At 31.7% G+C, this 15685-nt stretch overlaps 2 protein-coding genes across 2 annotated transcripts; one reads left to right on the top strand and one right to left on the bottom strand.

The window, feature by feature from the left end:
- Positions 1-232: 232 nt before the first annotated feature.
- LOC141725042 (uncharacterized) lies at positions 233-3408 on the top strand. The gene is made up of 2 exons (XM_074527416.1): positions 233-719; positions 3023-3408. The coding sequence occupies exons 1-2, from the start codon at positions 294-296 to the stop codon at positions 3233-3235; spliced, it is 639 nt and encodes a 212-aa protein (XP_074383517.1). The 5' UTR covers positions 233-293; the 3' UTR covers positions 3236-3408.
- Positions 3409-5797: 2389 nt separating this feature from the next.
- LOC141725041 (alkaline ceramidase-like) lies at positions 5798-11250 on the bottom strand. Its single transcript, XM_074527415.1, has 3 exons — positions 11031-11250; positions 7470-7818; positions 5798-6635 (listed from the first exon to the last, which is right to left on the bottom strand). The coding sequence occupies exons 2-3, from the start codon at positions 7721-7723 to the stop codon at positions 6122-6124; spliced, it is 768 nt and encodes a 255-aa protein (XP_074383516.1). The 5' UTR covers positions 7724-7818; positions 11031-11250; the 3' UTR covers positions 5798-6121.
- Positions 11251-15685: the final 4435 nt, after the last annotated feature.

The raw sequence follows: 15685 nt of genomic DNA, 5'->3' as shown, positions 1-15685 counted from the left end.
TATTTTGAGACTTCTATAAAGTATAGTTTGATAATGTTTTTTTCAATTTTTTTTTTGAATAAAAGTTTAAACATGAAACTTTTATTCAAAATTTTTTTTAAAAAAATATTGTGAAGTTATGTTTTAAATAAATATTGAAAAACGTGCCGTATAATATTCAATGAGACAGAAGGAGTATAATTTTATTTATTTAATTTATTTGTACCTTCCTCTTTATTTTTTTAGTAGAAATGTTTAACAGTCTAAACCCCAATCAAAACCTTAATCTTCATTTCACAAATCCACCAATCTCAATGGCATCACTCTTCCTCCGATCAAACTCCAAAACGCAAACCCTAAAACCCCTCTTCTTCTCAACCCGCCAATACGCCGCCGTTTCGTCATCATCCCCACAAACCCACCACACCCACCACCAGAACACTCACTCTTACACTTCCCCAAATCAATTCCTCAACAGCTGGGACCCACCCAAGAACCCTAAGGACGCCAATTGGAAGCTTGCTATGCTAAGAAGACAGTATGCTAAGCAAGTCAAAGAGGTTCGAAAAGAGTATATTCAAGAAATGGAAGTCCAGAGGATTGACAAGATGAGGAAAGATGAGGCCAAGAAGGAAGCTCTTCGGGTTGCCAATCAACAACGGAAAGCGGCTAAGTTGGAAGCTAAGAAGGTCCAGGCTGCTGAAAGATTGCTGGCTGAGGAGGAGTTTCGGAAAATGCTCGTATGTTTTATGATTAACTCGGTTTTTTTTATATTACATTTGCTTTGCGGTTATCTGTTGATATCCAAAGTATGCGATTGCGCGATATTAAAATTGTGGATATCAGTGTAATTATATAACAAATGTAAGAGAAAATTTGTCTATTTTTGTGGAACCAAATACCTACTAGTAATGGGTGGTTTTCGGGTTAGGTCAATACTAGTATTTAAATATGTGCACACATACATGCGTCCATTGAGGGTTAAACCATTAAGCTGTTATTAGGGGTATTTTCTAGGCTAAGCTTATAAAAGTACAGGATTGTTTGTCAGATAGAGGGTCAGAGTGGGATTTAAAGATGATATAGGATTCATTGTTTGTCGAATAGAGGATCAGAGTTGGAGGATAGAGGGTCAGAGTTTGATATATATGATTGTTTGTGGTATAGAGGGTCAGAGTTTGATGCAAAGATGATATAATGCTGTTTGTCGGATAGAGGGTCATAACTGGATGCAAAGATGATATAGGTCTATTTGTTGGATAGAGGGTCGGAATTGGATGCAAAGATATTAGGGGTGTTTGTCTTTGTTGAAAAGGAACTTATAGTCTTTGGCCTCGTTGTTCAAGTGCTTAGCATAGATTGAGTTCATACATTATGAATGTCCATTTCTCTCTCCACTACTCACCCTATTATACTCGGAAGTTCTGTAATCTATACATTTTATACAACTTGGTTTTGTGAGAAACTATAAGTTTTATTTTATTACAAAAAATTAAGTAGAATATGAACTTAAAATGTCCTCGTTCAAGTGCTTTAGCATAGATTAAGTTCATACATAATGAATGTCCATTTCTCACTCCAATCTCACTCTAGTACTCGGGAGTTCTGTAGTTTATACCTTTTATGCAACTTGGTTAGAAAGTTTATATTTGTATAAAAAACGATTAAGCTGGTGAAATTATGTGCTACTGCCTATTTTCTTCTTGGACTAGTTTGAGCCGCCTTATTGCATTGTCTTTAATGTCCATTGTTGTTGCGTGAGAACTTGGAAATAGTTTAAAACTATATGATTACTATTGTTTCCTTAATTTTTTTTTTGAAATGTCTTACCTGAGAAATAAGGAGCATATCTGCATCATATGACCACCGACTGTATGTATTTACCATTTACATGTCTACTTTTTCAATTTTGTAACTGTGACCACATTGCGCATCATACCCTCCGTGTTATTTCATAGTTGAATATAAGGAACAACTTATCTTCATTATTGTAAGAGAACAAAGCATCTGATTCTTGTCTCCTGTCTTCATGTTTTTTTTTCCACTAAGTTTTTCTATTGTAATTGTAGTAACCATGTGAGAGTATTTTTTTAGCTCCATTTGAGCATCATGGATATTGTGGGTTCTTCTTTCGATGGATCACCCTTATCATCATGATTCAGATAGTTTTACCATCTTATGGAAAAAGTGTCTCCATTAAATTAAGCATAGGTGTGTACTATGTTCGACAGCCAACTTTTGTAATAAATGTCATTTTTCTTGCACGCTTTTATGCTAATGAAATGGACAAAACTGTATCCGCCGCACCTATTTATCTTTCGGTTTCATTGTATAGTCCAGAACTTTTAAATAGCTTTGTGCATGGGTTATGCTCTTTTTGAGCAATGTAATTGCAGTGTTTTTCATTTTATATATTGCATTTGTTTCATAATTTTAGAGCGTATGCATAAACATTTGCATGTGTCAAATTGTGGGGTTCTTTTACTGCAGAATGATATGTGAATAGCAGGAAGAACGGTATTGTAAGTCTTTACTTCAGACTAAGTAAAAAAGATTTATTCTTTTCAAATATTAAGCGACACTTGAGCTTAAGTTTTTTTTCTTTTATATTAAAACTTTAGAAATATAAAAATGTGCAGCCTAATATATTGCTACTCTGGCATGGAGAAAATTCTGGCATCAAACTTTATTAAGTCTCTTTACTTTTGACATACTAATCCTGTAACTTTTGGGACAAGTTTTTGAAATTGTAGAAGATATATGCAGACAATATAATTTCCAACTCCAGGTCTCAGTTGTGCACGTGTGAATTTCCACTTATTATTGCCTTCAAAGTTTATTTTGGATTATGAGATAGCTACAATAAGGTCATATCATATAGGACTTGGACAATATTTTGCTGTAAATCAGTTTGTATGTCAACTCTATTGAACTTGGCTTCAATTTTTTTGTGGCTCATAGTTGTAAAATTCTTAAATGAGTGTGCTTGAAATTTTTTGGCTGTCATGCTCAGTATTGCCTGCTTACAACTGTTTTGGTGTAGATAAAAGAGAGAACAGAAAAACTGGAATATTGGAAAAAGAGAGAGAGCCTTGTGCAGGAGAAAAAGGAGAAGAAGAAGGAAGACCTGCGCCGCCAAAGTTCATTGTGGATTGAGGAGAATAAATTGGAAGCAAGGACACTGGAAGCCCTGGTTGATGGAAGTAATAATTTTAAGCCTCGAACTTTAAAGGACTCGTCTCATTTTAGTCCTTAATCTGGAAAGATCTGCTACATATAAAAGGCCTTTCTTCAAATTTGTTAACAGTTGAAGAAACTAAATTGGTTAGAAGTTTAGCTTAGCTCTTCAGCCCATATGAACTGATCATTGTGGTATTTTGATATTCTATCTTATGTTTTAATGTAATGGAATCCAAATTTCTCAGCTGCCTTTAGGACTCCCTGCATAACCAATTGGCCTATTATTGTATTGTTTATGCAAAATGGTCTGCAATCGGGCTTGATCATTTTAGTTAATTGTTACATGTTTGTGTACAATTGTCATGGCAATTCAAATCCTGACCTGCTGTCTTATGGAAATCTTTACCATCGCTATATGACTCTGGGATATCCATTGTTGTCTTTATTTGACATCACAACATTAGATGATTCTTGCTAATTGGTAATTATCATTTCACCTCCACTACCACTGTGCCCATCCCGGATACCTCCTTTATCCGCCTTCCTGTTTATACCTTCATCATTGGCAATTTGGCATCACTCATCTTGTCTCCAGCACCAGCAGCACATTTTTTGCATCTCACAATCCTCTTTACGGCTTCACAGCAGCCTTCAACATTTCTCTCATTCCATTTCCATCAAATGTTCCAATTTGAAGCAAATGTACTGATCCCAGACCACAAACATCAGAATTTAGAAAATATTTTGATCCATGTTTACAGCTGTAAAACGCAACCAAAATCATACTGATTAAAACCATAAAAAAACAAGTACTCAAACCAGAAGAAAATAGAAACCCCCTGTCCTCATGCCAGACTTCCCAATATTTGATTTCCTTTTTTAACCTTTGTGGAAAAAGATGTTGTACTTGCATTATATAATAGACTAATTTGCACTTTGCATCCCAGAATTTTGGCCAGATCTCACTTCGGATTTAATATTTTAAACTAAAACAGTTTGCACCCCAAAGTTTATAAACGCCGTCAATAAGCATCCCTTTAACGTTTCAGACGTTAAGTCAGACGTTAACGTTATTGTCAGAGGGGTAATTCAGGTAATGTATATTTTCAAAAAAATTATGCAATCATAAATTACAGTCTGCATCTCATATTTTATGGTGAATCTCATTTTAGGTGTATAACTTTATATTATAACAGTTTGCATCCCACAATTATTTTAAACAAATAAATAAATTTATCTAAAATAATTCAATTTTTATTTTCCAAGTTAATATAATTTAAAATGAAATATAATAAGTCGAAGTATAATATTCTCTCTATCCCATCCAATTTTTTATATTGGGAGACGGGGAATCGGCACGTATTTTAAAACTCTTATGAAATATAGTTGCCTCAATTTCTTTTTTAAATTCTTTTCTTCCAAATAAAAATTTAATGTTCAATTTTTTTGTATATAAAAAGAAAATTTTAAAAATCAATTATGGTACTATAATTTGTAGTACCTCAATTATGAGACGGATGTAGTATTATATTAAGAAAAAATAGTAAATAATCATTAGCTAAATAAAATAAGCGTAACGAGAATAATTAAAGATAGTCTGATTCTAATACTTGAAAATTAATTTAAACGGTCAACATTATATAATATTATATGGTATCTACTTGTACAATACTTAGGATATATACTTAAATTCATAAATAACTTATGCTTTTATGATTTGTAAATTTTATAAATAAAGTAATATCGCATTATAAAATTCTTAATCATCTCTCTCTATTTTCTCTCTAATTTCAGTTATATTATAATTGTGAAAACAACAATGAATTTATTATTATTTTGTGAGTTTCGTGTAAATCATAAAATTTTATAAATTAACTTTTAGAATTTAATATACAACCAAAATAGTAAAGATTACGCGTTAAAAAATTATATAAAATAGACCAAATTAACTAATGATCCAGTTTTAAAATCATAATGTGAACATAAAAAAGAATATAACTACATTATTTTTTGATAATTTGAAATTATCATTATTTTTTGATAACTGAATTACAAAACTCTAGGATGCAAAGTAAGACTTGAGCAAAAATTTAGGATGCAAACTGAAATATAAAAATATTTTCAAAAATACCCTTCTGACAATTAACGTTAACGTCTGAGTTAACAGCAAAACTATAAAGGGGTGCAAAAAGTCACCGTTTTTTAAGTTTAGGATGCAAACTGTTAAGGTTAAAAGTAATAATACCAAAGTGAGATTCAGCCAAAATTTGGGATGCAAAGTGCTAATTAGTCTATATAATATTGGATAACAGGCTGCAAACCACCTGATTTGTGTTTATGCTCGACCAAGTATATGTCCTACCAACATTCACAGTTGGCCGAAAGCTATTTTTGCTTTGGAATGGAATAGAGAAGAGAACATTAAAACATCTTATAGCAAAATATTTTCACTGTGAAAACTAAAATATGATTCCAGATAGTTAAAAATAAACCGAGAGACTTTCAAGATCTTGAACAATAACCTCAACAGTAGTAAAAACTAAACCATGATTCAGATATCTTCTAATAAATTGTTGTTTATCTATGGCATAAAATATAATATTCTCAATCCTTCACAATACTCGGGCAATCAAACAAGAGACCAAAGTTTAAAAGGATTGTATCGCGAAAATGATAAGCCCCCACAGGGAAAATAGTAGTAGACAAGTTCTGGTGACCAGTTAAAGCCTAGTTCAAAAGATAAAGTATAAATACCTTACAGCAGGTGATATCATCTTCTACATCAAAAATATTAACTACCAAAAACCAACTAGCAAACCAAATTTCAACTATCATTTACATCCATTCTTCAACTCCGAATAAAATGGAATATAAATAATCATTTTCGACCTGCTCTTGCTTTAAATGACCCTTTGGCCAAACTTCCAAGGAAGGGTTTACATTTCTTGGACAACCACTCATTTTACTTGACTTTTGTTTTTTCAATCTTCACATAAGGGAATATTCCCATCAGGTGCTTAACTTTGGGATTCCATTCTCGCTGTTGAGCACGGCAGAACATTAGAAATGTATTCGCGTAATACGAGTTGAAACCCATCAATACATGCCACACTGCATGACCTTGCGGATTGAGATACCAGCGATAAATGTCCTGGCAAAACACACGGTCACAGAGCCAACACAAACTTGCCAGCAATAAGGTGACAACATATAGTTTTGCAAGACGCTTTGCAGATCTATCTTCTGTGTAAATATAATATTTGTACATCCTAGGGATGCAAAGAAGACAAAGAACCGCATAGTGCACCTTAAAGCCAATTCCAAACCGCATTTGTGAATGCAAAACGGCAACTATTGCACCATACAGGAACAAAAATGTGGGCATCGTACTGCGATAATGCCAATCTGGGGAGTAAAGTATGTAGATATATAGAAGCATCTCCCAGACCATTGGTGTTTCATCACCTTGCTGCTGCCTAGATAAATAAAAAATGATATCAGCATCATTTTAAGCAAGCACATATAGTATAAGAATCAACAGTGTAGCAATTTTCAATTTTTCCTGACTTGCATGAGAGCCAAATTTATAACTTATAAGCCCAAAACATGACCAGGGAACAAAGCTTATAGCTCTTCTTAAAAGTTCAAACATTTAAAAATTAGCTAAAAAATTACCATATGACTGCATCAGTAGTATGCTTACACTTAAACACCACATAAACCAGCAGCACCACAATTATAAAATATTAAGAAGGTGAGTTTTCACGTTATCCAAATGCCAAATTAAATTTAACTCATAATCACACTTATTTCTTTTTGCTACAATAGAACTACCATCTAATCTGAATGTCCAAAAATTACACCCCAATTGTTGTGTGCATGATTTAATTGCATATATACAGTGTGCAGACTCGGAACTATGGAGGCGTTTGGATACACCATGGGAATGGGAATAGGGAATGGGAATGGAGGGTATGGGAATGAGGGTTAATGGGAATGGGAATAAAATGGAAACCCAAGGGGTATGGTGGGTTTGATTTACCCACCAAGAGGGAATGGAGTTCCCATTCCCCACCACTAAATTGGTAATCCAAACACTATCACTTGGATTTAAGGTTCCGATTCCCGTTAACCGGGCACATTAACCATCAACCAAACACCCCCTATATGTATTTCACTGGATCTTGCCACTTTCCATAAAGACTATTCAGTTTTATGAACTATATACAAAAAACAATAATATTTAAATAGAGTATATTATTTGAAATTCTGATAGCCTTGACGGCCTGAGGGAGTGAAAAAATACTTACAATTTCTGCAATGTAGCATGGAATAACATGCTTCCAATGGCAAGAGTTATATTTGATAAGTGAAGTACGCTGAATCTTTTCTCAAATCGTTGCCTCAAGGTATTTACGAGACCAATGAGTGCCAAAAGAATGCCCGGAATATTTGATGCTGTGTTGAAGAACTCCGCAATGTAAGAAGAGTAGACATAGTTCTGTTCACACCAATCAGTGCTGGATGTGACAGGTCCCCAAAAGCTTGATATTCCATCTCCCATTCTTAATTATATATAAATAAGCTCTAGCTGTGTGCTTGGATAGTACCAGACTGTCCAAAAATGCAGCTAGTTCACCACAGTTTCTGGTTACTTACCTGTAAATATGGACATGAATTTACCCATACAAAAATATCTTAACAACTTGGAATATACAATATCTACAAATATTACGTCATTTATACAAGTAAATAGTGTGATGTCAAGAGATGTTTAATTTTACTGTTGAAAAATAATGGTGAATGCAAGTTAATAGTCAATGTAAAACACAGAAAAAAGAGCCTATAATTTAAAAATTCAATTAATAATATCGAGCAGAAGGAGCAGATGATCACACTATGATTAGGCAAGAAACAATCATGCAAGATTACATGGTCATTGTGAACCACAACTTTAACTATTAATAATGCATATATACTGTACCCAACCCAATCTTTTTTTATATAATAATTTTATTAATTTTAAAAGGATACATATATATAGCCTTATTGAACTTAAAATACTCCTAAATTTTGGTGTATATGATACTTACAGGTACAAGCAGGCCACCCAACTCTATAAACCAAAAGAAGTGGGTTCAGGAATCTAGTAAGTATGAAACACCATACACTTAAAGTGTCAAAGCAAAATCATATCCTAGTAAGTACCTTTTTGGCCATCGGACAATCAATAATGTCATTATAGAGTATAATATTAATTATCGATAAAGATGCCATCATTTACAATTTTCGCGTAAGCGGTCTGCTCGAAAAAAAACTCCAACGTGATTTCAAAACTTTCACTCTGTCGTGGTAGCAGCTGTCTTCTAAGTGACCAAGTAATAAAATATAGCACCATTGTAGAATAACTAATTTAATCCACAAGTCCCAAAAACTACAAGCAGACAGATTAGGATCCCGAAGACGATTAAGCTTGGACAGATTATCAGCATATCAGCAGGTTGAAAGATAATAAAATCTGTTTATTGCTTTTTTTAATATGGAAGGTTAAATCAGAATAGGTAAACATTTTTCCAATATCTAGACAATTTACATCTACTGCCTAATTTGTGCATTCATAATTTCAGGTTCAGTGTATAATTAATATCGCAATACTATTAGTTATAATCATCCAAAAAAGAGCTGGAAACTGGATAAACGTCTAGCTTCATATCGAGCAAAAGGGGAAATGCCAGACGAGCTACTCTAAAACAATATCCTGTCAAAAGACTTCAAACATATGTAAACACCTGACTACAAAAAAGGGAGTCTGTTTAGAGTTTGGTGCTCGCAAGACATTAAGCACTTGACTTTTTTCTGACAAAGATGTTCCAAATGATTTGGTTTTTGCCTATTGTCTACTGATTCTGAGAACACCCATATAAAAACTAAGAAATTCTTTATTTCGAAGAGGCTTTAAAGCAGGTTGGTATTCACTTGCAAGGTACTTTTAGAAGGATACATTGCCCCACGTTTATCACTGATGACATCCATGTTTCTCTTTATGAAAATGGTGCCATATTCGACTACCCAACAAAAGGTATTATCAATTATTCGATTGTTAATTGCTCAAAAAGCTAATGTTTCATGGTTTGTATCCATTTAGCCACTGTGAAATGGTGTTTTGTGTTGAACACATTTTTTTTTGTTAACATTTGGTGAGATATAACTGTATATATCACCAAAGTTTTTGTAATAAAAGACAACTTTAAAGATAAGTTTCTGAATAAACCACATAAAATCCACAACAGCTAATACGACTCAACTTCCAAAGAACTCAAAAACCAATACTCAATTCTTATCATTCTTAGAAGAGGGAAATACATAAGGATCAAAAACTATATCAAGAGTGAGAAATTCTCCATTTAATGGTCGATCCAAGTCTTCGACTCAATGATAATAATAGAAGATTACATCTCTTTACACAGGACTAAAACCTAAAAACTAAAACAAAGAAGTAAAATCCTAATACATTACAATAAGCTCTATTTCAAAAAGTATGACATAAGTAAATTCAAGTTAATAATATATCTGTATTCCTCATAAATTAAAAATTTATAGTGGATTGCAATTAATCAAATTCCTAAATAATAAAATAATATAAGAACAAAATTTTTACTTTAATAAAATTCGATTTAGTACTTGTGTTGCAGTTCAAATTCAGCTTGTTCTATCTGCTCTGATTTTTCCTTGTTTTCATCCAAAAAGAAACTAACTTTTGACCTTTTTTGATAAAGTATCTAGAAATTTAAGTTGGGTAACGCATATAAAGTAGTTGGCGCAGTTTTACTAGTACTGTTACATATAAGTTTCTAAGGTCATCGCTGAATATAAGTTTTCCTGCTAAAAAATTGTATATTTATCCACAAATCAATATATATACGTCACATGGGCAATCATGGTGAGATCATCTACATCTGTCATTAACAAGTCCTCAATATATAGGTAGCAATTAATAAATATGTATCAAGAGAAATAGCAATATGTGTGTGTTCACGCGCACACGCACCGAGTAAAGGGTCAATATTAGAAAATATATTTTAGAAACTTAAAAAAAATTAGTTTCTTAGAATGGATTGGAAACAATTCTCATCTGATCTCTCACTAGCTAGTAACCAACAAAATTGCACATAGGCAATAGCGGAAAACAACATACATCATCTCTATTACAATATTTGCACACACTAAATATAGATACCTATCCAACACAAAAGAACAAGAAATCTTAATTATTCTATTATAGCAAGCCCACATATTGAGTCTCTGACTCCAATAAGGATGACTCAAATGAGAACCAAAGAGTCAGATGTTTGACAATTTTTTCTACGTTATTAGAGCAAGTCCACTGCATATCTATACTCAAATGCGTGAATAAATAATTGGTTCTGAATATAAAACCTGAAATTTATTTATGCATTCATAAATTCAAGTATAGCTAGGCATTAAATTGTAAACGTAGTTCAATATATTAGCTATAACATTTTTTTTTTCTAATTATACTCAACACCGAAATTCACTTTTTGGTTTCAAAATATAACAATCAATGAATACGAGTTTGTGTTCGAGTACATAACAGTCGGTTACCACAGTTGCTTTTCTCCTTATAACCTGACACATAAACATATCTCTAGAACTACAGAAGCAAAGAAACTCCTCAATTTCACAAAAAAAAAACAAGCACTCTCTCTGTGAATTCAATGCACATTATCATTAACATAGTAAACAACCCATGTAAAAGTCTCATGACATTAAAAACACACATACATACATGACATATATAGAAGATAATAAAGGGTGCAAAGGGCATGTGAAAAAAGATAGATAGGACTTACCCTTTATATCAGATCTATGAGTTTCTCATCTCTGTCTTTGTATAAAACCCTATTTATTTTCTCCCCTGTGTATATATGTAAGTATAATTAAGAGGGGGTTTGGAACTGGAGATCTCTGTTTCTGCTGAAGAAACCAAGCAGCAACGAGGGTTTGTATATACAAGGGTTTGTTTTTTTTAAGGTTCCAGGATATGCCCCTTTGCCCCCCTGCTCATTTCACGATGCTTTCCTTTTTTCATTTTTTTTCATGTTTTCTTTTCTTCTTTTTTTAAATAAATTATAGACTTTTGACCGCGTTATGCATACTTATTATCAAATATTTTATAAATTTAAAATAAATAATAACCTTTTAGTTATATTATCATATAAAAAAAATAAATATACCGTATTATTGAATATAAATGAAAGAAATCACTACATCATATTCTGAAATGATGATCTTTTAATTATATTATTATAGATGCACCAAAAAGACATCATCGTGATATCCAAATAAAATTACAAGAACTATTACTTGGTAAAAAGTTAGATCATCGCCAACATTTTCTTCTCCGTTAAGCAAAATGTTTACTTAGATTTTTAATGGTTACATGTGTTATTACGGATCATAAGAAGAGACCTCAATAACAATTGGAAAACTTTGTTCAATAGTATTACATGTACAGTTCCTTATTTATTTTGCTTAAAAGGTATAGTTAGTCGCAAAAATGTTTCATCTGAATGAGCCATAACTATTTGATATACTCTCTTTACTATGCAGAGTTTGACGATCAGTAGTCATTTTGCAAATGTTTGACGATGATTAAGATATCCAGTGATGCAGGATGACAATGCCTAATATGTCCAAATGATGTAAAAGAGCATGTTGATGTTCAAGTAGAGGATTAATAACGGGCTAATATTCGAATATTTAGTAGACTAATGAGAAGATATATCGTAATTTTTTTTTATCGCAGGTAACCCGCAACCGCTACCCTTTGGGTGCACACTGGGTAAACCCTACGGGCTCATGCAATAGTCTGCAAAGCACGTGAACCAAGGTAAACCGCATTTAAGCGACATGCTCTGACTCAGGAGGCATACTCATAAATTCTCCTCCCGTGGGATTCGAACCTGTGACCAAGAGGATAGTTATCCCCTCTTTAACCAACTGAGCCAACCCTTGAGGGTAAGAATAAACTATCATGAAGTAGTGCTTAACACAATAACTTCTGAAGCCTCAGATTTTAAAGGTATATCAATATCTGGCCTTAATTTAGTGCCTCAAAGTTCGACTAAAAGGCTGCAAGCGCTGGATTGGAGATGATTTGCTTGAGGATATTTTATTGTGAACATAATGTCTAAGGAAACAAAAATTATACTAAGTAAACGCTTGTTATAAAGCCTATCGTGCAAGAGATATGATGATAATTAACCTTTACATGATTACCATTTAATACACTATATATTGTAACGGAATATGTAGTTAGTCTTCGGTCTATTTCTTGGACGCTTGAACTATTGATTTTACCATGACAATGAGATTTTCGAGAACCTAACAGTTTGCAAGTGATTACAGGTGATGATTTCTTCGGGCAATGTAGGAACTGATGGAAAATATTTAAATTTTTCGGACTCATAAGATAATGATCATGACAATACACTAGATTTATGAGAATGATAAATTGAAGAAAGAGTAAGACAATATTGCATTGTTTACCTGCTTCATTATAGTAGGTTACTTTTGTCACTTTAGGCCACAATGGTGCTAGAAAAATAGATTAAGGTATTTTTAACATTGAAATATCAGTAATTCTTATATGAATAAAATGTGGCATGTTATTAAAACTCTAATAAGTACTTGACTTAGCGGATATGAATAATACTGAAACTAATAAGACAAAACAATTTAAACGCAGTAAGTTTGAGATTTATATAATAAGCAACATCTACATTGATCCTGATATCAACATTAGAAATTTCATAACATCTTTTTACAATCCAAAATTCATTAATATGTCCTTGCATTGTGCATTCTAACACATCCAATTCAAAATTAAAACTTTCAAAGTACATTCATATCTAACATGCTTAATCTCTGAAACTACTTAGGAGAATCTTGTAAATAATGAGTTGTGTAGCACAATGCTCAAACTCAGTGTTCCACGCATGAGCCATTGTCAAGATTTTGTTATAAATTTTACCCTCGATGCGAAAGTCAGACTCAGCAGTCTTATCGTAAAATGATAGCCATAATTCTTTTCCATAAGGATGGCCCTCTAACTTTCGTGCATTTGGGCAAAACTTGTATACATGTATAAGAAAGTCTATGTCTGCAATGTAAGCATATATATCTTCAAACAACTTAATTACTTTTATCAGCTTCGACCTAAGATCTTGAACTAAGTTGTAGAACATGGCATGATCAACATTATTACGAACAGCAAAAGCGATGAAACTGTGAAATTGATCACGTGTAACCTCAAATGAATTATGATAAAACTGATATAATGCCTCCCAATCCGGCCTTTCTAAAACATATTTGATTTTGGGTGAAATTTGCCTATTTAGCCAAGCCATCAAAAGTTTTGCAAAGCTGTTGAAATCACCTGCCTGAAGAATAATGTAAGAAAAGATCAAGCTGATGATGTCTGATTCAAGATTATCAATTGTTTTGGTTTGTCTAAGAAATTTAAGTTGTATGAAATAGATAATACGATGGAGTAAGAACACTGAAGAGAGGTGTCTAAATGAGATAATAAGGAGGTTGTGTTAAATGAATTATAATTATACTTAATGAAATTATCATCAGAATGAATCCATGCATATGTAACAGTGAGTCCAAATGGACTCTTCTAAAGTTGTATTTTTAACAAAAGATCTTAATATTAGATTTTGTACTTGATGATGTAAGGATGCTCATCATGATTTAGTGTGGAATACATGCCATAATAATTATACACTATTAGATTAGTCTTGTGCATTACATGATTAGTCTCGGCATGTGCAATATAGAAAATACTTTAACTACAATGTCCCAAAAAATGTCATACCGTATTTAACTATATTATTTGTTTAATCTATTCTTTATATAATTGAAGAACATGGGGATAAAAATATTGTGACTTTTTATTCTCCGTGAAATGACGAATTTGCCCCTATATCTACTAAAATTAAAAACTATTTTTGGCTTGAATCGAACCAAAGTCCACCCATTAATTCTAACACTACAATACCACTATGCTACTATGTGTTTTATATTTTAATCAAATACTTAATATATGTGTGTCACTAAAAAATAATATCAGAACATGAGGATAAAAATAGTGAGACTTTTTATTCTCAGTGAAATGACGGATTTGCCGCTATATCTACTATAATTAAAAACTGTTGTTGGCGGGAACCGAACGATAGTCTACCTATTAGTTCTACACTATAATACCACTATGCTACTATGTCTTTTATGTTTTTAATTAAACACTTAATATATGTGTGTGTCACTAAAAAGTAAAGTTTTAATATTCTATTGTAATTCATGAAATAACACTTTTGGTCATATTATATATATATATATATATATATATTGATTCAGTTATCAATATATTTCTAAACAAATAAATTTACAATTAAGATAAGAATTTTGATCAATATTTAACATATAAAGAAAGTCATTATATGAAACATATAAATTAAATAAGACATAACATGTATTCAGTAAATAATGTAATATATTTTTAAGTTACCGCCTTATTAAAATCTACAATATTATATATAAGAATTAATAAACAATGTCAAATAATCATGTTCACACTAATACAAAAATAAATAAAGTTTATAATGTGTGTTTATTCAATAAAAATTATATTATTAGAAAGTATATATAGTATAGTTAAAGAAAAATAGAATGCTAAGTTTTAGTTATTTGATCAAATTGGCCGCAAAAAATCAAATAAGTCTACAATTATGGTATAAATGGAGTAGTGTTAGATGTACACATAATTCATAAATTTATTCGATTTATGATTTAGAACAATATATTTAGGTTTATTTTGAACTTATCATTAGAATCTACTCGATTTTAAAAAACACAAAAACATATATTCATAAATGTATCACACAACTTGATCGAGTTGAAGTGTATTTTTCAATTAGCAACTTTAGAAAGTTTGTTTATTAGATCGATAAGAACGTTATATCAATGAAATAAGGTGATTATAACAATCTACATTCACATGAATTAATGTGTTCGAGACCTGTATAAGACGAAGTCAATTAATAATATATGTAAAAATTTCAAGATTAATTTATTGTGATTTGTCATGGATTTGACTTGATTTATGAAAAGTACTTAGTATTTTGTCCACATTATGGTACGGTAGGGTAAATTTGCGACGTTGTACTCAACCAATTGTTTTCCCATATTCCACTTTGTTAAAACAAAATACATAATAATATCAAAATTTAAACTATGTGTATCTAATTTTCTAATACAGGCGAATTCTTGAAAAGCAAATTTGATATTTTAATTTATATTCCGTACAGAATCAAAAGAAAGATATTAATTTTTTTACAATAAAAAGAAACTAGCAATTAAGTAATTTGAAAAATGAATTGAGTTTAAGAATTTTAGATAGTACCCTAATTAAAAATATAATTTTTATATTATTTATATAATT

The sequence above is a fragment of the Apium graveolens genome, chromosome 5 (assembly GCF_009905375.1).
Source record: "Apium graveolens cultivar Ventura chromosome 5, ASM990537v1, whole genome shotgun sequence".
Classification (NCBI taxonomy): Eukaryota; Viridiplantae; Streptophyta; class Magnoliopsida; order Apiales; family Apiaceae; genus Apium; species Apium graveolens.
This window is presented reverse-complemented; position numbering and strand designations above follow the sequence as displayed.

What these genes read in the sequence shown, in the direction of transcription:
- LOC141725042 (XM_074527416.1), top strand. Translation starts at nt 294, where the DNA reads ATGGCATCACTCTTCCTCCGATCAAACTCCAAAACGCAAACCCTAAAA. An exon ending in AGGAGTTTCGGAAAATGCTC is followed by an intron (nt 720 to 3,022) that starts GTATGTTTTATG and finishes GTTTTGGTGTAG; the next exon opens with ATAAAAGAGAGAACAGAAAA.
- LOC141725041 (XM_074527415.1), bottom strand. Translation starts at nt 7,723, where the DNA reads ATGGGAGATGGAATATCAAGCTTTTGGGGACCTGTCACATCCAGCACT. An exon ending in CATGCTACATTGCAGAAATT is followed by an intron (nt 6,636 to 7,469) that starts GTAAGTATTTTT and finishes TTATTTATCTAG; the next exon opens with GCAGCAGCAAGGTGATGAAA.